At 43.8% G+C, this 23398-nt stretch overlaps 1 protein-coding gene across 1 annotated transcript in view; it reads right to left on the bottom strand.

Moving 5' to 3' along the window:
- The window catches only part of SRI (sorcin), a 43767-nt gene that overhangs the window by 3737 nt on the left and 16632 nt on the right, over positions 1-23398 (bottom strand). Inside the window, exons 2-7 of the mRNA XM_069648413.1 lie at positions 15641-15721; positions 15321-15390; positions 13551-13594; positions 8537-8684; positions 6945-7058; positions 3876-3934 (exon numbers count right to left, since the gene is read on the bottom strand). Coding sequence (XP_069504514.1) covers positions 3876-3934; positions 6945-7058; positions 8537-8684; positions 13551-13594; positions 15321-15390; positions 15641-15721 — 516 coding nt within the window. The remainder of the gene's footprint in view (positions 1-3875; positions 3935-6944; positions 7059-8536; positions 8685-13550; positions 13595-15320; positions 15391-15640; positions 15722-23398) is intronic.

Below are 23398 nucleotides of genomic sequence, written 5' to 3'. Positions count from 1 at the left end.
TCCCTCGTCTGAGAGCAGGTCCCAGGCCCATTTTGATCAGCATGGCTTCTAGGAAGTGCCACTCAACTGTCGAATACCTTCTCGGCGTCGATCGAAAATAGTGCAGGCGTGTTTGGCATTTTTCTAGGCTCGTGCATGAGGTGGAGGGTCTTCCGGGTAGAGACCGCACCTTGCCTCCCAAGGATGAAGCCCATCTGATCATTATGGATTATCGCTGACATGTGAGTTGTCAAGGCGCGCAGTAAGGACTCGTGTAAATCTTTGTGTCAATGTTTAAGAGGGGAAATTGGACCGTAGGAGGCGCACAGGGTGGGATCCTTGCCTTCCTTGGGTATGACAAGTTATTAATGCTTCTGAGAAGGTTTCCAGCGCGAAGCCTCATTGAAGTAGATTAAAAAGCTTGACCAGGAATGGGAGGAGGGCATCCTTAAAGGTTTTATAGAAGACTGCTGTGTAGCCGTTGTTACCAGGGGCTTTCCCAGCGGAAAGTCTTGATCGCCTCTTCAATCTCCTCACCCGTGATCGGGGAGTCTATGGTTTGTGCCCCGTCCAGGCAGGGGCACTGTCCATACATTTGTTGGTCGCGGCATTGGAAGTATACAGCTTTTCAGCAAAGACTTCCGGGATATTGGGAGGACGATGGTCATGGGATGTTTCACCCTTGTGTATTGTTGGGACCCAGCGCTCTTTGCGTTGCCCTCAGAGTCTTGCGGCTCGTAAGGCGCCCGTCTTGTCTCCATGTTTGTATTGTTTCTACTTGAGGCATTGGAGTTTGTACACAATGCTACCAGTTTCTAGTTGCCGCAGTTCTTCCCTCTTGTAGGCTTGTTCTATGTTCTGTAGTCTGTCGGCGGATGAGGATCGGTCGATAAGGTCAAACTGAGAAATTTCTTTTCGGAGTCTATTTTCTATGAGTTGGCGTTCTTTTCTTAGTGGCCCCCTCCTTGATGAGTAGTCCTCTCCAGGTGGCTTTACCTGCCTCCCATACAGTATTTAGAGAGGTCTTGTCTGTGTTATTTTGTTCAAATTAGTGAGTGATGTCCTGCTCCACCTGATCCTGAAAAATCAGGTCTTTGAAAGAGTGTCTCGTTGCATCACCACTTAAGAGCTCCTCTGGGGAGAGCCATCCGGTCAACAGTAACTGCGACCATGTCGTGATCTGACCATGTAACAGGAGATGTTAGATTCAGCCATAGCCACAGTGAGGTGAGGTATATGTAGTCCATTGTGGTGAACGTTGCATGTGGTGCGGAGTAGAAAGTGAAGCCTGTTGAATTCGGGTTCATGTGTTTTCATGCATCCTTGAGGTTGTAGGCCTCCATTTGTGAGCTGTGAGCGACCTGGGCCAGCTTGGGGGGGGGGGGGGGGGGGGGGGGGGATGCAAGTGGGTTGCCTGCTGGTCTATCTAGGTCTGGGTCCATCCATGAATTTAGGTCGCCTCAAAGTATGTGGAGCCTGCAGGTGTAGAGCCATCAACAACTATTCCTTTACTTGTGGAAGTTGGGGCCAAGGTCTGCAGGGTTCCAGCCTTGTGCTTCTTATCAGTCAGGGCCTCACTTTGGGCTTATGGCACTTGATGTTTTGGTCAGGGGGGGGGGGGGGGGGGGGGGGGGGGGGGGGAGGGACAGGGCAAACTTCTTCGCAATTTTGGATGTGGGGGGGGGTCGTAAGGTGGGGGCTCAGATCACCTTAAGGACCTGTGGCCACGGAGATACTCTTCCGTGCACCCCCTGGTGGCCAGTCCCCAGCATTCATTTTTAACTGGAGCGAAGGCCACAGTTTAGAGCAGAACATTTATACTCCTGCACTTCAAAACCCAAATGATACACATTTACACAATAAAACCCACCACATCTCATGTAAATGTTGTTATCGGCCATACTACGCTTCAATAACGATAGTGCACAACAAGTGTTGCAGACGGATAGACCCAAATGTGTGAGCCCCGCACAGCAGACGGATAGACCCAAATGTGTGAGCCCCGCACAGCGTACACCATTGCAAAAATTACTCATGTCAAAAAGCATGCAATGCAGACACCAACCATTCAGCACACAATAGATGCAACATTCACATCCTGCCGTATACAGAATGCACTAAAGACACCAATAATGCCATGCAAGCTATCAAGGCAAAAATCTCATATGCACCTCTGCAAATTAAATAAAAAACGGGGTGGACGCCAAAGCATAAAGGCCCACTGAGGCAACCTACATTGATGACCCGACCTGGCATTGTAAAAAAAGGAGCACTGCCAATAGTGCAAAAACAATCTCCCAGATATACACGGATAAATCTTATATTTTCTTCTGACGCAAAGTGCAATTGAACGGGTCCACCCATATTCTCGGTCCAAACACAAAGTGTATAACAAGTACTTAAAGCAACATATGTATCAGCAACAATGCAAACTCAGTATTAAAGTGCAATTGCAGCCAAATCAACAATGATTAAACATTAAAGCACAGAGTGCATACACAATGCAGTCGTTATACCAGAAAGTGCAAGATGCCAGATGATTTTATTGAAAGTGCAAATGCAGCTCATACGTGCAAAAATGCAAATGCAGTATATAGACATGCACAATTACACAGTACAAGTGCATCAACAAATCAAATTTGATACACCATTTATGCTCGTTCACTCCTTATGCAATTACTCTGACCGTGCAGATCCTCACAATACAAGGAAACAACTTGGGTGGACATGCAGCGCTCAATGCAGCGCTCATTTAGCCAAACAACGCTCCTCAGGAAACACTCTGGATCTAGGAACCAGGCCATGAAGACCTACAATTCAAAACCAAGCACAACATTGTCATCACATTACTAATATGACCAGCACTGACAGAAAAATCTCCCAAAGAATACTGCATATACCCCATTAGCCACACCCCTATACTCACTGTGCAAAGTCTTCCTCCCAACTACGACTAGCAACAATGCCACGCCTCATCTCAAGGCCAACTATTATCCAAATTTGGCACATTGAGCAACAGACACCATGTGAGCTACCATACAATTCATGAAGCGATAGATTATGGTCTTCATCTTGTGAATATCTACAGAACATTTAATGCCGTATTCATCTTGTTTTGAAGTGCTGTGATATGCGTTCACAGGCCCTTCCCCGTTAATGAGGGCAAGCAATCTAAGTTCTAAATAAGCCATCCGAACACACCACATTTCCGACAGTGTTCCCCATACAAAATAGACAGTATCCCCCTGATGTAAGCTATGACATACAACCACGTTTCCTTCGGTGTCTGCACTAGCTAAATCCGTCAAAGGGCAACCACTTACTTCTAAAAATCAGAGTACTAACAGACACTTGATTTAGGAGAATCCCACATGACCAGTCATCCATTGTTCTATCCTTCTCAGATATTCATTTACCAAGAAACCTATGAGAGCAACTTGGAATGGATACACATAAGAATGTCAGGGACAATCACTTGACCTGCCCCCTCTATGGCATCACGTCTCTACTTGACCTCAGCTGCCCATCACCCAACTGAGATAAGACAACACAAGACATCCATAATGCAACATTTTTAAAGTTCTAAAATCATTCATTGTTAGATGGCACAAAAGGAACAAACTACACAGGTGTACCAAGGAAAATATGAGGCAGGTTGTTTAGTACCAAACCTACTCTAAAGCACCTTCCCGCCTCCCTTTTCACTCTCCTACCACTGTTGGTCTTTCAGGAATCCTATTCCTTGAAAGCAGATTATTCATTCCTCAAGACGAGCTGGCAAAGGTCAGTTGCCAACATCCACACTACCAGAATCAACACTTATGCAGTAGATTAGCTAGGAAACTCATTTAAGGCATATGAAGAAATCATAGGCACACCAATAGTGTTATACTTACATCATCATAGGAAAAATTCACAACACCTTGTTGGGCTGCATCTCGTCGTCGGAAGGTTTCTAAAATACAAGAGTACATTTGAGGGAGCTTGAAATAGAATTTCTAGCAAATGATGCATGGCACTTACATATCAACTATCTGCATGAAGCCTCAGCCGCATACGATACTCTTCCTTGCCCGCAACATTGCTCTAAATGTACTTCAGGAGCAGTAAAAGTGGAACATGTGTATACAAATAAAAGAAATATAAAGCAAATGGAATTTACTAAGTGTCATTTGTGGACACCAACACATTGTCAAGCTTTTAAAGTTCAAAGATTATGTGAAGGAAATATGTAGCCTAGTCAAAAGTGCAACAAAAGGGGATGCAGTTTAATGAATGTAGCTCCCCAATAAGGCTACATTTTAGAAGCTTGAAATCTAAACCAGGCCATGTTTTGCAAGCTGCCAACTCGTTTATGGCATTTTGCTTAAAAAAGCCTCAACTCCAACAAGCAGCATTCTATATGCCATGACTCGGGTGTAGCATAGGTATCAATATTCTGGAATGCAGAACAATTGCTTTTGTTGGGTAGGAATTGGTGCAGTCACACTGAGCCTACACAAGACTTATGCTTGGTATTCGGCAACCCACCTTCTGTTATAGCCATGTACTACACAAGTTGTTAGAGTGACTGAGCAGCCAGGCCCATTTCAAGAGGGGTAAATGCGAGCTGTACAGCTGAAATCAGTCAGTATAAGTAACCAAGGTACCCAATATTTATTTACACATCAGTTTAGCAATCTTTAAAGAGGCAATTGTTTGTAAAGTGATTCCAACGTTTGCTTGACTGTTACAAAAGTCAATAAAGTTGTGGAATACTCGGACATGCCAATACATTTCTCCTACACCCTGTAGTGACTTCAACAAGGACAGTATTGCATTTTTCTTAAACACCAATATACTTTGACTTGGTTTCAGAAGGAAAGTAACCTTTCTAACAGGAAAACAGTTTGAACCCTCTAATGAAATCTAGGTAAGCCTTTCCCAGCAGTAACAGTGTTAACAAATTTACAACCCATGAAGGCACAGGCATTGCCAAAGTCAATAGATTAGGAAGGGTGCCTTTAAGAAGCCAGGGCACAGTCAATTTGGACACAGTCAATAGTTCTGATACACTTCCTGGATAAGTCCTTCAAAGTCAGATAGTTCAAAGAGATCACTGAAGGCACAAACTGTGTGCAAGGGGAGTTCAAATCAACTCAGAAAAGCTAAGCCAGTGCACTCCTCAAGTGAGAAAGCACAGCGATAAGGTAAAAAACCTAACTCCGTTTTATAGAAAGTGTTCCAGCTGGATTCCTCCTTGCTACAGCCAAGCAGACCCTTGTTCCTGTGCTCAGTCATGGGCACAAGATACTTCGTCAGCTAAGGATTTTCTTAGATTGAGCGGCTTTGTGGTTTCAGTGCCTTTCATGAACAAATATCGCCGGTCGGATTCTCACGGTTACAAAGGTCCAGCACTCTGGTGAGGGGACTTCAGGCTTGAATCGTGCCTCTGGAGTTCCTGCAGGATGCCCACAAAGTAACCGCGAGTTGTAGGAATTCGGAAGTCCATGCACCACCAGATGGCTCGAGGTCCCAGAGTATTGCAGACCAGCAAGATCGCAGCACGAGTCTAGTGGGTCTCACTAGGCTCGGGGGCATTATCAGAGTCCCCAGGTTGATTGGAAGAAGGGCTACTGCAGGCTCTCCAGTCACTGGAAATCTTCTCCTGCTTTTCCTCTTCAGTTTTGGTTCCAGTGGTCGACTTTCAGCTTCCAGGTTCGGAGTATTTAACCGGAACACCAGTACAACTTTTGCATTCTACAACAAGGCGTGGCCTGGTTTTCCAATCGGGACAGCCAGCCCCCCCCCCACAGCCAACTAGTGTTTGTCCCCATTCAGGCAAGGAGTAAGACAAAGGGGATGTGGAATTTGACTCCTCCCTCGCTTCCTGCCCACAGACAGATGGAGCCTAGGCAAGGAGTCCAGGGGACTCCTGCCAAAGATACAAATTACAAAAGGAGTTTCCTGCCTGGATGTCGAGAAGGAAGGCCAAGAAACACTAACATGACAAGACCAGGGAATCTTTATAAAATGGAGAACCCTTGGGTTCTGCAGCTGTGCAAGAGTCTGCGGTAAAGGTGCATCAAATTAGTATAAGGTATCCCTGTCACCAGCCATTAAAAGGTAAGCTTGTCCCCGTTAGTTTTACTGTGAAAAGGAGATCCATTATCCTGCCCAGCACTCCACATTTAGGTGGGGGTGTGCTGGTTTCAATGTAAACTAGGGATCCAAAGATCCTTCTACCCTTTGGAATGGTAGTTCTCACAAGGTTAGGCAGAGAAATTAGGGGAGCCCAAAGGGCAGCCCACCAACAATAGGTACTATGTCAAAAAGGATCAAATCAAAAAAGGCACTATGGAGAGTCTACAAAATGACACCCATAAAAAGAGTAACAGTGTGGAAAAAGGTTCCCACTCACTGAGGCTTAAGGAAAAATAATCCACCAGTAAAGCAAAACGTTCAATGCTGCCAAGAGAAAAGAAAAAAAAGCGGCCATAGAACAAGAAGAATCAGACGCATCCTGGCATAGATTACTACAGAGAATGGCGAGATCAGTACTGGCAGCCTTGCATTTTTGTGCTAGAATAGGGATAGATGAAAATGTGGAGGTGCGAATTTGATACATGCCAGTACATCCGTTTTGCAAGTGTGTACAAATTATTTTAATAATTTGTTCTCTGGTTGTATGAAGGATGCAAGTCTTCAAACTGCATAGTACTATAATTGCCAGTTAGGTAAATAGCACATTATGGATACTCAAAATTACTCAATTAGTAGTGCGTGCATGTGTCCTATTTTCAATTAAGAACTCAGTTATGTCACCTGCACAATAAAAATCTACAAAGTGTATAAGGTACTTGATTTTTATTTAAAATTGAGCAGACAAAACTATGCATTACATTCTGCACATTTTAACCGAACTTACATTAAAAAAGAAGCAAACTAAATACAAATGACGTGATGAAGGCTACATAAAGACTTACCGGTAAGGGCTCGTAGTTTCACACAACAGGCAATGTAATCATCAAACGAAATCCTTCCTTGGTTGCTGTATCTTTTTGCAATTGTATTCAGTGCCTGGGGGCTTAATCTAAATCCTAGAGTAAAAATAAAATAAAAACTTAAATCTCCACAATAAAAATGTATCCAATGGTGATTAGACTGGGTGGACAGTGGCAAATATGCATCTAGACACTTGAATGACTCCTTTCCTTGGGACACACTACTTAAAATGGCAGTCCAATTACAATATGTAAACTTTAAAATATATTATTTCAGCAATCTACATAGATGCAAGCATTACTATAATAACAGCGTAGTTAATGAAAACCAAATTTGGACACTCGCCAAAATAGAATTGCTTGAGCTGGTGAAATTGCGCCAACTGACAAACAGCTGTTATTGGAACCCTTGAGGAATGTCAGTTTCTTGGATGTTCTTAGGCCTGTGTGAAGCTGGTGTTGCTTCTCATCCGGTCTCGGGCCTCCCTTGGCCCACCTCTCCCCTTCCCTCCTACTCTCCTCTCAACACCTGATGAGGTCTCTAGACCAGTCCGCTCTATGAAAAGTCATCTAAACGGATAACTATCCTGCCATTCTTGGCTTATTCTACAATCACTCCTTTGCCACTGGCTTCTTCCCGCTATGCATGCACTCCTTGTGCAACCTCTAACAAGTGCAAATTAACCTGTTCGTTTAATGTACCCTTTACTCCCAGTCCTGCAGCCCCTCCACCCCCATGTCTATTAAGCACACAGGCTCTGAATGGTCTCAAGACCTAGTAGGAACGTTATTGATTTTTTGCTACACTATACAGCAAATTGGTGTTTCAAGGTACATATGCGACAAGTGAGGGGAATGTACAGGGAGCAGAGGAGATGTAGGGATACAGTATATGAGGGGCAGGAAGTGAGCCATGACATTTGCACTATGTCCATCTGTGTTGAATGTACATAACGATTTTACTTGCATTGTAGTGTGATGAACGATGCAAACTGTACATAAAAACGGTATACTTTATTTTACCAGTGTGGATTTTCATCATTGTGAACTGTACTTTACATCAAGTCACACTCCTCCTGAATTTAAGCTTGACTGCTCATTCACTATACCTTTCATGCGAGGTTAAAAGTTAAATCCAACCTGGTTTCACCCGGTAAACACGCATTTCGCCGAATGAAATGTCATCGTGGGACATTTCATTGCCGGAATTCTCATCGCCAGAAACCCTTTATTTTTAAAAATATTTTTTGGGGGTGTTTTGTGCGGGTTGGGCTATGATTATTAAATTAGGGGGTGGTCTGGGGAGGAACCTACAGGAAAAAGGAAAAAAAAAAACAGGGTTTCCGACGATAAAATGTCCCATGACGACATTTCATTCGGCGAAATCACGTAGAACCGTTTCACACTAAGGTGGGTCTCACGTAGTCTGAAAAATCCATTGAACTCATGGTTCGACCACAGTTTTAGGGTTCCGAAACCTTTTCCACAAACTTACATTTCAGCAATATTTTGGACGACATTACGATCAATGCAGTAATAGTATAACAGCATAGCAAAGGCTTTCATTTACTTACTCATGCTTTCAAGGGCTCTCTGAAGCTCTTGAAAGTCCACTGCTCCACTTCTGTCTCCGTCAAAGGCCATGAAATTCTGCCTCCAACCACTTAATGCAGCCCACAGTTCTTTGAATTCATTAAAACCCATTTTTCCCGACATATCTCTCTTGAAAGAAAATCGTCAAGGGAAACAAGTCTTTAACTGATCAGTTTTATAAAGGTTTGGAACTTTTTTCCTACGATATAATAAACATACAAAACAATAATCAGAGCTCCACAAAAGATTTTGAAGCGAGTATTTTACAGACCTTCCAGGATTTTGCGGCATGAAATGGCAAATTTTGCGGCATGAAATGGCAAATTTTGCGGCGCAAACCTTTATTTATTGCGGCATTTTTGCGGGACATTTTGTATTAACTGGAGGGTGTAAGATTGCCACATTGCAGGAAATAGGTAGAGTGCAAGGCTAGAAGAGAGCCAGGGTATCATTATTATGTGTCTTTTGTATTAATTTAATAGGAAGAGTCCAGATGTCTCTGGCTTGGCAGAACAGTGTTTGATTTGGTTACATTTCTGGTTTAATGTTCATGCCTATTTAATAGTATTAACTAAATTGATCATTATCAATTGTAATGCTGAAAATATTCCCCTTCTATGTTCTCCAATCCCCCAAACACCCACAAACATCTCACCAACTCTCCATCATAACTTACATTCCTTAACCTCTCACTCTGTCATACAAATACTCACGTGCTATGTCACACTGTCAAGTCACAATCTGCACTGCCCAGCCCCTGCCACACTCCAAATCATACTTCCAACTCACACCTTACACTCTACAATTCCTCCCTCAATATACAGTCCTTCATTCTTTTGTGCTGCTTCTGCATCTTGCATCTTTTCTCCCATTCTATCACATTCTTCCCTCATCCTTTTTCCCAATCTGCAGCTCACTGCCTCTTTCTGGCCAACCGCTTCCTCTACTTTCTGTACCTCTGCTCGCTCTCAGATTTCTGGCCCACCGCATCACTGCTTCCTCTGCTCTCTTGTGCAGCACTTCCTCTTCTGACCCACTGCTCTTCCTCTGCTTTCTTGCCCATCACTTCACATCTCACCCATCACTCTCCCTCTCTCTCATAGTGTAACCATTTTTATTATTTTTTTTAAATGTAGATTTTGTCCCAGTTCCTCAAATGAGGGGGCATTTAAAAAAGAACGGAGGATATGCTATTTTTAGCCAACCCATTTTTGGAAATGAGCAGGTCACCTTATTCTCAAAGGTGACCGGCGCATTTCCACAGGCTTGAGCTGTAGCGCAAATTGTGCGCTGGCAGCTGCCTTGAATGGTGTTCTGGGTTGTTTGACCGAAGTGTAATTATTTGCGGCGGAATTGACCGTAGTCAATTTTGCTGCAAATTGATTTGCACTTCAGCCAAACAACCCAAAATGTACCTTTCACCACCACCCGACCCCCTCCCCTACTTAACCGCTTGGTCGCTGCAGCTTCCCCTGCAACCCTGCGGTGCCAGATCCGTCCCTCTAACGCGGGTCGGATCCGTCCCTCTAACGCGGGTCGGATCCGACTCTGCAGGGTCCTTTTTTCGTTATTTTCCTTTTTTTCCCTGTCCCCGCCTCCAATTTTGAGGAAAAAGGGGAAAACACTTCTGCAACCACCCTAGACCAAAAATACTAAAGGGGAGCGGGTGACACCCCCGCAACACATGTTCAGTATTTATAAAAATCGATCGAATAGTACTGCACGTAATTGGTCAAATTGTAACATTCGATAGATTTTTGTCATCAAAATGGGGAGTACTTTGAATAGAATCGCTCTCCCGACAGTGTTCTGCAAGCTCCCAGCGCCTTTCACAGGGACAGGCACTCTAGGTGCCTGCCGCTGTAAAATGTGACCCAAAAAATGCATTTTTATCCTGTTTGAGGAACAGAAATGCAAGCGACTCAGCAGCGGTTCATACCTTAAAAGAAATGCATGACAGGGTCAGGAAAGACCCTGTCGTGCAGTGGCAGCCCCACATCCCGTGCGCGTAGGGTTGCCTACAATTTCTGCACATTTAAAAGTGCATCTTGCTTGGAAATGAGGGATGTGCTTTTAAATTGACAGAAACGCCACTTTATTTGATCAAGGAGGTGAAAAAGGCCATCTGAATGGGCGCGCATATAAAATGTGCCCATTCATGTGTCCCTTGTGGATTGGGCTGCAATTTTTGGGGCGCAAGTGATTTCATTTCTTGTGTAAATAAAAACAAAAAAAAAAGTTGAGCACCTGGCACCCTGAGGATTCTTTTTTTCAAAACAGTAATTTTTGCAGATTACTAAAAAAAAAAAAAAAAAAAAAATTTTAAAAAGATGCTGTTTTTGCACAAAACGGCCATTTTTGCGGCATTTTGCGCAAAACGGCCGTTTTCGCGGCATTTTGCGGGATCGCAAAATCGCAATAAGCTGGAGGGTCTGATTTTACTCTCCATTTTTTAAAGTTGGGAGTAAAATATTTTTGGAATGAGACTTACTAGTTTACTCCCTATGGTATCTAAATAGTGTGACCAAAGCGCTACTCCCTTATTGCATACATCTACTGCCTAAAAAAAAAAAAATCTATAAGCATATTACAGTTTTCATATGCAGAGGTATTCAAAACAAATCAAAGGCTTGATAGAGTTGGGTGATTAATGGTTAGCCACCGTGCGTTCCGACCTGAAGCCACAGGTCTTAAAGGCCAAGATTTCCCAATAACAATCCAAAGAGGAATTACAATGATACAATATTAAATACATTAGCAAATCTGATTATATTTCATATTGACTGTTGTATCCATATATGGATTCATTAGTGAGCACATAAGGAAACGTGCGTTTAGGAGGAGAGACAAAATAACCACCATGAGTTTATTCAATCCTAAAACCTAATACTTATCAAACAGCACCATCAAAAACGGGTGGTAGTGGTGGATGCATGAACACATTGTGCAATTAGAAGATAGAAGACTCTGCGAGGTGCACCGTTTTTGGTGGTGCCATGTCATTTTTAAGAATTAGGATTGAATAAACTAATGGTAGTTCTTTATGTATATTTTGTTTCTCCGTAGGTCTATCCAAAAAGGGAGTAGCTCTTGGTCACACTATTTAGATAGTTTAGCTGTTTGAAGTGACCCTGGGCTTGCGACATTTTGTGAGACCACTGCAGGTTCAATTTCTCTTATGGCAAGAACAGTACGAAAATAGGATTAACCACGTTTATGGCCTGTCCTCAGCTCGTTGGAGTTGCAGCCCCATTTATGTACATTCTCATTGCAAAAGAGTGCATTTCATGAATGAGTAAAATTAGTTCCAACTGTAAACTAGAATGTTCAGTAATGAATTAGTTCTTAACACAAAATATTCCTGCACATTAAAAGACAAAATTTTACCTCTTCTACTCTTTGATGTGAAGAGTTTCTTCCAGGGGCACTAGGTTTTCTACTGGTCCAACAATCATGTAATTGCGTGGATGAAAGCAGGGAACATGTGTTAATATTTAAAGGGATGTCTAGTAAAAAAATTTATTAAAAATAGATAGGCCACATAAAAAAAAAAAAAAATACTAGCATCCTCCGTTTTAAAACTTCCTATGTAAAATTTTGAGCTATTCAAGCTCAAAATTCGAAAAAGCAAGCACAGGGGCGCAGCCATTTTGTGAAATGGAGGCCCTCCTGTGCTGGCTTTTGCGGCACTAATGAAGGAAAAGCCAGCCAGCTGTAGTAAACAAAGTCTACCGCTGGGTGGCTTTCCCTTCATTAGTGCCGGGACTCGGAGGACGCGGACCGGAGACCAGAGCAGGAAAGCTGCAGCTGTATCTCGGTAAGTGCCATTTATTTTTTTTTACAAAAAATAAGCACTAGCTGCGTTTTTCTTCTTCTAAGTTTTCCGGGCTGGAGGAGCCCGGAAAACTTAGAAATAAAACCGCAGCTTTAAAAACGTATTTATGTTTGTGGTCGCTTTTGAAGCGACCGCAAACATAAATACAACGTTATTGTGTTGGAAAACGCTGCGGTTTTTCTTTCCAACACAACCGTGTGTGTTTCTGCCTGTTGTGGCTATCACTTTGGGTCGCCAGTGCTCCGAGGGGAGCACCGGAGACCCAAAGTGAAAGCCACAGCAGGCAGAAACACACGCGGTTATGTTTACATGCCGCGTAGTGTTTCTACCTGCAGCCGATTTCCCATTTGGGGAGCCCGAGAGCCCCAAATGGGAAATGGTAAATGCTGCGTTGTCTGCCTAAATCTGCTTTCCCATTTGGGGCTCTCGGGCTCCCCGTGGGGAGCCCGAGAGCCCCAAATGGAAAAGAAGATTCAGGCAGACAACGCGGTTGTGTTTGAAAACGCTGCGGTTTTTCTTTCCAAGTTTCTCAGGCTCCTCTGAGCCTGTGGAATATAAGTAAAGGTCCAGGTTATATGCTTTGGTCTGTACCTTCAAGCATAGTGTTGTGTTTTTTAATACTTGTGGTTATATTATAGAATGCAATATTACTTGTCTCACTCATCCGCCGCCAACAATTTATCTGGGCCTACTTGGGTTTAAATAAACCATTTATTTTTTTACAATCATTGTGTTGGTTTCTTTGGACCTTGTGCATCACAATGATTCGACAGCCCTTTCCCCCTCCAAGATGAGCCTGGCTGCTCACTGTACGCTACCCTGAACTCAGGTGGTAGTACAGCCTTATTAAGTCTTGTACTGCCTCAGTTGAATGGTTCAGAAAAACTGTCCTAACACATTTGCTGGTAGGTCTCAGTATTTCATGAACATGAAGCATTTCTAAATCCAAAAACGGGGACGTTAAAACCATAAATCACATCCCCCCCCACCCTGCACTGCTCATACCAACTATTCCATCACATATCTGGTGAAGTTGTTTAGTGACAGTCAGCAGAGGCCTTGACCTGGTAGTCAAGCGTATACAGGTTTTAAAGGTGTGGCCAGTTTCTCCATTACAGTGGACATAGATTCATAAAACCTTTTTATAGAAAAAAGGATACATCCAACATGGAGATCATAAGTCTGCAGGTCTCCAAATTAAATGCTGCAAGTGAAGAGAAAAAAAAAGTTAAAGCAAAAAAGACGATTTACACCAAACACATCATACCATAGGGAGCTTGTGGGAGCAGAAACTGCAAAGCACCTCACTTGTGTTATGTTGCTACGTCCATTGCTGACCGCCCTTGGGCTACTCTAGTGACCTTGGCTGCCACCCTGTACATGTTTCCGTTGTTTAAATGGTAGACTAACTATGGAAATTAGATCCGCTTCCTGGACTATGGCAGAGACAAAATAAGATAGATCACCAATAGTAAAGCATTGCATCTCTTTGCTATACAGGGGCCTTTGGGTCTCTCGCTGTACAGTTCTTGAATTTGTGGAACATAGCCGATAGAAGTTCTGTGCATAGGCAAGTAAGGCTGGCAGTCCAAAACGTCTGTTGCCTGGGGGCAAGGACCATCGGCTAACTGAGATACTCAGTCGCTCAGTCAAGAGAAACAAGGATCAAGTACTTGATTTTTTGCTACAACTCCTGGCAAACTGAAACCATAATCTTGCAAACCACTACGCCAATAAAGAAGCAGAAACCATGCAGACCACCATCGTCCAGTAAACCCCATAAAGCATAGATAAAAGCACACATTTGCAAAAAAGTTCTCCAGCATCCAACATGGGCCAGACTGACTCTGCTGGACATAAACCATATGGCCAATACCTTGGATGAAGAAAAGAAACACTAATGAGTAGAAACCCCCTCTCAAACAGGCTGCTGCTTAAAGCTCGAGACCTCTCTAGTAGTCCCAAGGCACCCTCATTTCCAACTCCTTTCTACCCCAACCTCCCCACCCAAGGACCAATGAACAGACTGACCCTTCGGCCCTGCAAACATCCGCCTCTGCTCAACCAGAAACAGTGCAGTGTGTAAAAATGTAGCTACCATTTTATAATCTTCAATGTGGAATCATGCAAGTCAGCCGAGTGGACACCATTGTATGCAGGAACAATATGCCACACGCTACAGCCACCAGGGGTAGAAATCAGATCACTATTCACCAAAACGAGTTTGTGGTGCCTACGTACAATGTATTCTTGGGGAAACAATGAAACCACCGTTTGATCTGAGCAAGTAACCACCTCCCTGTGCTGAAGTCATTCAGAATTTAACAGGAAGGGTTAAGGTAGTATTTAGTAAGCTACTAGCAATCTACAGGAGAAGGTTGACAGCAGCAAGTCTGCAGCACAGAGTGAAGTCGTGCAGGTGCCAGAGGGAAATAGACGCACAACACATTGATGTACCAAAGGGCAACTAGTACACTTTATATGCACTAGTAAACCAGCTGCAATCTTGCTAACGGGATATGGCAACTGATTTACTTAACTCATCTCCAGTCCTAGGCAAAAGGAATTCCTGGAGAGAAGTCTACATTAATTGTGCAATATGACCTTCAAGAAGATTAGCCAACGGCTTCTCTTTGGTACACTGCAAATATTTGCAAACGAAACATGACAAACGTCAAAGTTCAAACGTTTCTCAGTCAACTGCCAGCTCTGCTGTGTAAAAGCCTCACCCACATCAGCAGTGGGGGCAAAGGTTAACGTATACACTGCATTAGTGCTCTAGCACTCAGATGTCGGTGTAAGTCCTGGACTAGCAAGAAAAACCAGTTCAGACGTAACCAACAGACGACAGCAAAATATATTCACAAAGCTTTCAGAAAGGAAGGTAAACCTGTTCCACAAATTGCAATTGCAAAGGCGGGTCCACTCACGCTTGTAGCCTCCAGAAATGCCAGATTGAGTGAGGCAGTTTTGCAGTTCATCTGCATCGATTTGCCCATCCTGTAAAGAGAATCAGGATGGAGAGGATTGATGCGTGAGGATTACTCCACGTTTCAACTGAATGTCCTGCAACAACACAGCATTACAATTGACAGCAAACAGGTGTTGCCATGACTGGCAAGAGCCCACCGAGAACACGGAATATGGTACCTTGTGTGACATACAATATGGAAGATGTTTGACAGGTAAAAAAGGTGTGTCAGAAACCCAGGCTCTCTAAGAAAGGAAACATGTTGGTGCAACAACTCACCTGGCCAGCTACAGCAGTAAAATATTGAAACATAGGATCTTGAGCTTGGCCGTACGCAGGTCCCCCTGGTGCTCCGCCATACTAGAACCAACAAGATAGTAAAGCATAATTAACATACACCACTCCTTGCATTAAGTTTGATGTCCCATGACTGGTTGAAATATTCACTGTCCAAGAGGGACTGAAAACAAAGCCTGATGGCATCTAGCGCTTCTCTTCCCGAGTGGGAAGATCAGCAATTGTACACACAAAAGTTAGAGTTCAGCAAGTTCCCCCAGAGCCATCTTCCCGGGTGGGAGGGAAGCTCGTAGACCATGCAGAGCAACACAGGTTTGAATCCAGGGCTGGTGCTTAGAGCCACGTCTCTGGTATTGAGCTAATAGATTAAACTCAACAAAACCTCTTCCACAAGGATTGCGTCACTGGTCATGTTCCTACTACTGGTTTCCATCTTAGTAAATGCTGGATGCTTAGAATGACAGTCTGTGCCAATTGATCAGATCAGTTTCTGGTCCTTGAATCTCCCCCACACATTTGGTTGCATTAGATGCAGAGTAGCACTGGCTGGCAAGCAAAGGAGGAAAACCGAACAGGAAAGTGACTTCTCTATAGCGAAAAATACTTCCCATTAGCCCACAACTCACAAAGCCAAGACATTGTACATCTTATCCTGGAAGCCTGGTTGTTCAGGATCCTATTACTCTGTAGACCCTTACTGTGCAATGCTTGTAGCAGAGGGGGGGGAAGCCACCCGCAGCCAGGAACATGTGGGGATGATTGTAGCACAGACACAGCAAGGCTCCCTACGATATTTTCATAGAGTGAATGCTTCACGATCCGGATGTTGCCCATGTTGGAAAAGAATTCCATTTTGGGAGTTCTCGTCTGCAACACTTTACTTGCTGACAATGTTTGTCAAGCAAGGAGTCTATTGAAGTCACCCTGCCACTGCAACATGGTTTGTGATGTGCTGAGATAGTATTCATATAGCCACAGCAGGATAGTGTAGCAGCCCAGTGTACCAAGGTGCTACCCACTGGGTTACCAATGCAAGTTTAAGCCCTGCTCCATTCTCCCCCAGGCGGAGTGCACCCCCCCCCCCCCACCCACCTCTGAAGCTAGGGAGGGGGGGGGTCCCACTCCGCAACACCAGGAGAGACTACCCCTAACCCTTTGGGGACAAGGACTCCAGCGCCTTTGAGGAACTCAAGAACAATTTACTTTTTCTGACATCCTATAAAGAGTCATGTGGTGAAAATACCAGTTATGTGCCAATATAAAACCAGAAACTAGCTATTCCTTTACTAAGAACATCTCATTAACTGAGACGAGTAAGAGAACCTGTGGAGGAGAAAGAAAAGGAATACAAGTGATAAAAAGGGAAGCCCCACGGCTGAGTAGCATATGAAGGGATAGGAGCCAGGAGACGAGAAGAAGATACCAGTGAGATACAAAGCATCATGCAAGCAGACAGAGGCAGGATGATCTGCATCCTGAACAGGAGAGAGCAGGAATCGAAGGGTGACTTGTCTTCTTGTCATTGCGATATGCAGTGAGAAATCAAGTTGGATGCACTGCGTACTAACAGCTGGAAATCAAACGAGAGTGGTGGCATTACCTCATGCAGTGCATGTTGGACCAGGGGTCCTTTAAACACTGCCAATATCGAACTTTACCCAATACAGGACAAGACTGCAACTGGGGAAAAAAAAAAGTGCCTGCAACTAAGACATGGAGAGAGACAAAGGAACCAGCAGAAGCCAACCTGACAACCAGAGACGACCAGGAGAGAATCAAGAAACCAGGGACGTTATCCCTTCCAGCCAAATGTAAAGGGAAGACGGGAGACCCAGTAGGGGGACAAAGAATCGTTACTGGAGTGCTCATACTTGAGCCAGTATAAAGATATAACAGTAAACTCCAGGGAAGCAAACAAGAATGGTTATTGGAAGGTTCTGACTTGTCCCAGTGAAAAAAATTGTAATGTCTCGAAAAGTGAATGAGAATCACTATTGGAATGCTCATACCGCTCTCAATGAGGAGACTCTTGAAAGCTAGTGGAGCAAGTAAGAATACTGAAGGCAGTGAAGGAGAATATATTCCATTTTCTAGACAAGTGAATATCATTACTAGATCATACTCGTCCCAGTGAGGAAAATATCACGTTAATACTCAGAAGAGGAAATGATGCTGAATATTGGAATATTCATATTCAGAGCTATCACGAAAGAAGAAAGAGGCAAAGAACCAGGGAAAGTACCAAACATTTGACAATCTTACCAGGGAAACCGTAATTGGAAAAGAAATCTATAACTAAAGAAAAGAAATACTGAATGAATGTGAATTGATAAATGTAGTCTCCATATACTATTCAAGGATAACCTATTGAACTGAAGTTCACAAGAAGCTAATATAGCAGGGGAAGGCACCCGTCCTTAGTTATTAGGTTAGTGATAGTGTGGACGACCTGAGACTTCAAATAACGAGCACCGTCATTGTGTTAGGTAGGGACGGCTTATAGTATAGGACCAATAGAGCTTTGCCCACCCAGAAACATTTGTTCCCAATTTGGAAAAAGTATCTTCTGCAGTTCTGTACCCGACAATGCTGTTAACCACCATGGATATGAGATTTAAAAATAAAATAATACATCCTTGTCAGAGTTCTGTGCAAAAGGGGGAGATTTCGTGGAATCATTTTAACGGCCTATACTGCCAAACGTATCACACTAAGCACACCCCTCATATCCTCAGATGACTGCCCGACACGCGAGAGCCCTCATCCTAACAAAAATAGACTACTGCAATATTCTACTACTAGGCACTTTGAACAAAAAAAAAATATATAACACTAAACTCCAACTCCTACAAAATAAAGCCCTCAGAGCAGCACTGGCCATGAATAGAAGAGAACACATTATGCAACAGAAGAAACGAACACTGGCTCCCAGTTCACACAAGAATTCTCCACAAAACACTAAATATCACCCGCAAATGCCTCTATGACAATGCCCCCCCCCCCCACCTTCCTCAATGGATGCAGTGCACGCAAAGCTTCGCATAGAGCTCTTATCCAACGCCTACACTCCCTACACATTCCACGCTTCACCACCACAAGAGCAGGCAAGTCTAGTTTCCATAGCAGCCCCCCCCCCCCCCCCCAACACACACACGCACCTGGAACTCATTGCCGCCCCATCTGTCCAATGAAACATCATTACTAAATAAATACTGAAACTCCAGCACAAGAACTCCCGCCGCGGAGCTGTAACCCAAGTTCCACTAGATTACTGCTTTATAACCAATTTGAATACATGCTTGTACCATTCCTGCAAATTATAATGTATGCAACTTTTACATGTTAACAGATATATGTAACCTACGCCACGATACCCAAGGGTTTGGCTGTGTAATCAAATACACTAAATAAGTATGACCGGGTCCCAACCAAAAAAAAGACCACCCTCAGGTTGGCTTCACTCAAGGGTAGGAGAGGTGTGCATATAGTCCCAGATTAATACATCGCCACAAGTACGCTGAAATACAACATTGTATATAATTACAGACAAAGCAACTAACCATTCAAATAATTACTTTGATTAGACACCAGTGTAAGTATATATACAAAAATAAGTAGAAGGTCTTCGGATAGGCCAATTCCTATATAATATTGACTATACCTAGTAGGGCACTATTCTTAAGGTTAAAAGATTCCCAGCAAGATAAATGGACGCACTTCCTGGAATCTACAAGTCAGTAAAGGGGTTGAACAATTGTGCCCCACAAACACTAGTACATTATAGAATACTCTCACCTAAAAGGAAAAGATGCTATACACATGTAATGCTTCATAGAGAGAACGGCTGCTTTATACAGGGAGAATGAAGGTGGTAAAGTATTACACAGAATGAGTGGGGGATGTGGGGCAGGGCGAATGGCCTGTACTTGCAACTTAAACAAATTCCACCTTCTCAATTCGAAGACCAGCATCAAATGGACAAATAGTGCTGTGTTGGTTCTAGACCAAACTCTTGCCGTCTTTGTGCAGACGCGTGAAGTTTAGTGCGCATGACTAAACCCCAGAGTAGTGAAGTGCACACGTGAATACACCAATGAAAATTAGCACTGCTAAAGCAGAGTGCAAAGATCACAACAGGAAAATTACCCTGAATCAACACTTGCAGATGGACCAAAACATGTAGTTTAGACCACCCCCTGTGCCACGTTGTATTGGAAACATGCCGAGAAGTTGGTGAAAGAATGTTCATGCCACCCTGGCCACTTCAGTTTGTTGGTCATTGAAAGCGCCACGGTTCTAAGAGCAGCATCTACTGCCGCAATAATTTTTTGGGAGGAGGGTGTGATGCCCACCAAGATCTTAATTTACTATGGTGTGACCAACAATCACAAAACAAAGTCACATTTCAGAAAAAATAAAGTGGAAGTGGAGTTAGCATGCAACACATGGCAACGCACCCCACATTCTCCTAGAATCCATTGAAGGAGGGTTGGAGTAACTCCAATAATGCTCACTAACAGAAATTACTAGTTAGCCATTGAGCCTTCTAGGATTAATGCAGAGATTCAGGGTGCACTTAAAGAGTTGAAACCAATATGCGGTTTACACATTTTACCCAATCACCACGTTCATTCTAAAGTACCAAAGATCTTTGTAGGCTGGACAGCCACAGATGTTCCCATGTTCAGGTGCCCAGTGTGCAGGTGAGGGTTGAAGGAACCAGAATCCCATATGGGTATGCTCTTGCGTAGTTTGTTAAAATCTTTGCCCTCAAGCATTTCGAATTCTACATCTCTTCCCTCTGCATCAGCCACTTCATTCTTGAGATAGAAACTGGGTGACCATCCTCTTGGTTACAAGAGCTATTTCGCCAGCATGATGGGGATTTAGAAGACGACAATCAAAGGGTTCCCAGCCAGCCATTTTAGACCAGGGGATACATACCTTACCAGTACTCTTGGGATGCGCTAATCTGCAGCTTCTGGGGAAGGTGCAGAGGACGTGTTTGAGGAGAGAAAGTAGTGCGAGCCCCAAAAGGGTCTAATCAAGAAGAAATTCATATCCAATGGAGCTTGTGTCAATCTTGAGTGGCCAGTCTTCAAAGTCTGTCCAGGGCGCCAGTCTCCTGTCATGTAATAATCAATGCATGCCATCAGTGGTTGGACACGGCATGAAGTTGTATTCTGTATTCGTCTAACAGTGCGAGGGAGATCTGAACAACTAAAACTGTTCCATATCAACCTATGCAGCCGAAGAATGTTAAAATACACTCCATCTCCACAGTGAGCAATGCACAGCAGCGTGGAATCCTGCTGCAGTCAATCTTTCAACAGACCACTGTGGTAGTGCGACTACACAAAGCAATGCAGTCATGTATTCGGCGATCTAGTGACAAGAGAGTTTATTGGACACCTCCACGTCTAAGCTCGGTACTCAACCAATGTTGCATAGCATACACATTGCCCAGAGTCATCCTTCCAGTCGCACATACATGGTAAATGAATTTGGTCAATTATGTTAAAGGTTGAAGTCTCTTGGTGCTCTGGCAGATCAGGGAAATTAGTAGGACCAAGCAGGAGAAAAAAGCAAGTAACATGCCTTGTTTACAACGTTCCCGGAGCGTAAGTGCGATTGTCAGTTGGTAGTGCCCCCCCCCACCCCCGACCTCCATGTGCTGTTGTGGATTATTCATCTCTATACTTGCATGAAAACTATGTGTACATTTCCCAAATTAACGCCAACCCCCACCTCCCCCTATACATTTCAGCTCAAGCTGCAAAATACTACAGCCCAAAACTGGAGTCTGCGTTCAGGAATTTAAGGGGGTAAAGTGGAATTTTTAAATACCAAAATAGAGCTGCAGGAGTGTCATCCCTTTGCTCTGCTCCTGTGACTTTCTATTCACAATGACAACCCCACAGTTATGGCTGGTGGCAATGGACGTGTTCTATAAACTAGACAAACTAGACTGTATTCACAATATCAGTTATGCACAATAGGGTCTCCCATGTTCAAACATGGTGGCTTTTTTTTGCCATTTCTCGTGTGGTGGTCCTTTGTTGGCCCTACCATTCTGGGAGGGTGATGTGCGAGTTTTGCCTTTGGTGGAAACCTTTTGGTGCCCCGCCTACGTTACAGTGTCTGAAGGCCGGAAGCAGGGGCAGAGTTTAACACTCCCCTGTCGCTTGGTAGGGGGGCTGCTGGCTGCCCCAATTGGACAGCCACCTGCCCCCTTCCGTAAACTGCTGAGTTTTGCAGAGGAGAGAATGGGAAATTTGAATAATGTGAGGTTCCTGCAGCAAAAGGCAAGTCAACCAACGGAACAGAAGATCAGAAGCTGAAGACGACCTGAGACGCCTGAAGACCCTTCCAGTAACTGAAGAGACCACTGCAGTCCAGACTGTTTTCTTATCAACAGAGGAGCACAAAAGAGGATGACCCCTTCCCTTGGGACCAACCAGCCCCAAGATGACCATCTGCTGCTGTGACATCCCATCACCACCAGACTGACTAATCAGGAGACTGGGTCCATTGTTGCACAGGAGACAATCTAGCAAAGTTTGTTTCTTCTAACAAAAAGGTACTGTGGGGCTGAAGGTAGAATTTACCGTAAGCCGAAGTGTCGCTCCAGTGAGACTGAGTGCGTTACAGGGTGTTTGGGTATCCACCCATACCTCTAGGCCAGGCTTTACAGCTTATGCCCTCTAGGGTCACGTTTACACAGTCCCTATATCCAGTGTTATCTTGATAAGCATTTTTATTTAAGTGACAAAGTGAGGAACTTTGCCTTTCCAGCTGCTACATAAGACTTTTGTTCCACTCCTAGACAAACTTTTGGATAGTTGATTGGCCTTGCAAAGCATTAGAAGCCTTGAAAAATTAACCCTCCTTTTCCATCCCATAGACTGTGTGCTGTGACCATTATCTGAATGCCATTACCGTTAATGCTACTAGTAATACGGTAGAACTGTTAGTCATGCCCATCTCATTGTAACCGCAAACTACAATTGAAGTAGTTCCCTTTGGAAAGTATTGTAAATAATTCATATGTGCATTGGTTAGTCTAGAATAGTATTTACTTGCCGGCTTTGTGGATATAAAATAAAAACTTAGTGTGCAAGAGTTTCTTTTCACTATTGTATTGACTAGGCTCACTAGAGCAGCTGCCATCCTCCTCACAAGATATGCCCAGCTGCTCAGACATTTCTACCAAATCCTTTGGTTAGTACAGACTTCTGCCAAGAGTTGGGAATCTTTATACCAAGGAACATTAGTCTTACAGCAAGTGAACTACTCACCCAATAACCGCCCACCCAAGTAAACCAGTACAGACAAGGGAGCAGGGGGGCAGTGCCAGGTTGCTCGCAGCCATTTCACTCATGACCAGTGGACCTTGGGCAAGGATCAAGTCAAAGGATGACCATTAGCGACTTAGTTTGCATGGTGAGCGAGTCCAAAACAAATAGTAGCTGACCAATTATTTAAAGAATAATAACTTGCTGTCCCAGCGGGATCCACAGCCGTTTGGCGAGTGGTGTGAACCATCTATTCTAATGATGCACAGGATTCCAGCCAGACGATAAACCAAACACTGTTTGCACATGTGGAAATTAGGCTGGTGTATGTTAGTCCCAAATAGAATACACTACACAAACATACGGAGAAACATATGCTCGGTTCTCTGTAACCCTTCACTCTAGTTCAAATAAGTATTTGAACTGTAATGAACCACAGCAATGT

Source organism: Ambystoma mexicanum, chromosome 2q, assembly GCF_040938575.1.
Source record: "Ambystoma mexicanum isolate Mex_15411 chromosome 2q, UKY_AmexF1_1, whole genome shotgun sequence".
Lineage (NCBI taxonomy): Eukaryota > Metazoa > Chordata > Amphibia > Caudata > Ambystomatidae > Ambystoma > Ambystoma mexicanum.
The sequence above is the reverse complement of the archived record's forward strand: the minus strand, read 5'-3'. Positions and strand labels throughout refer to the sequence as shown.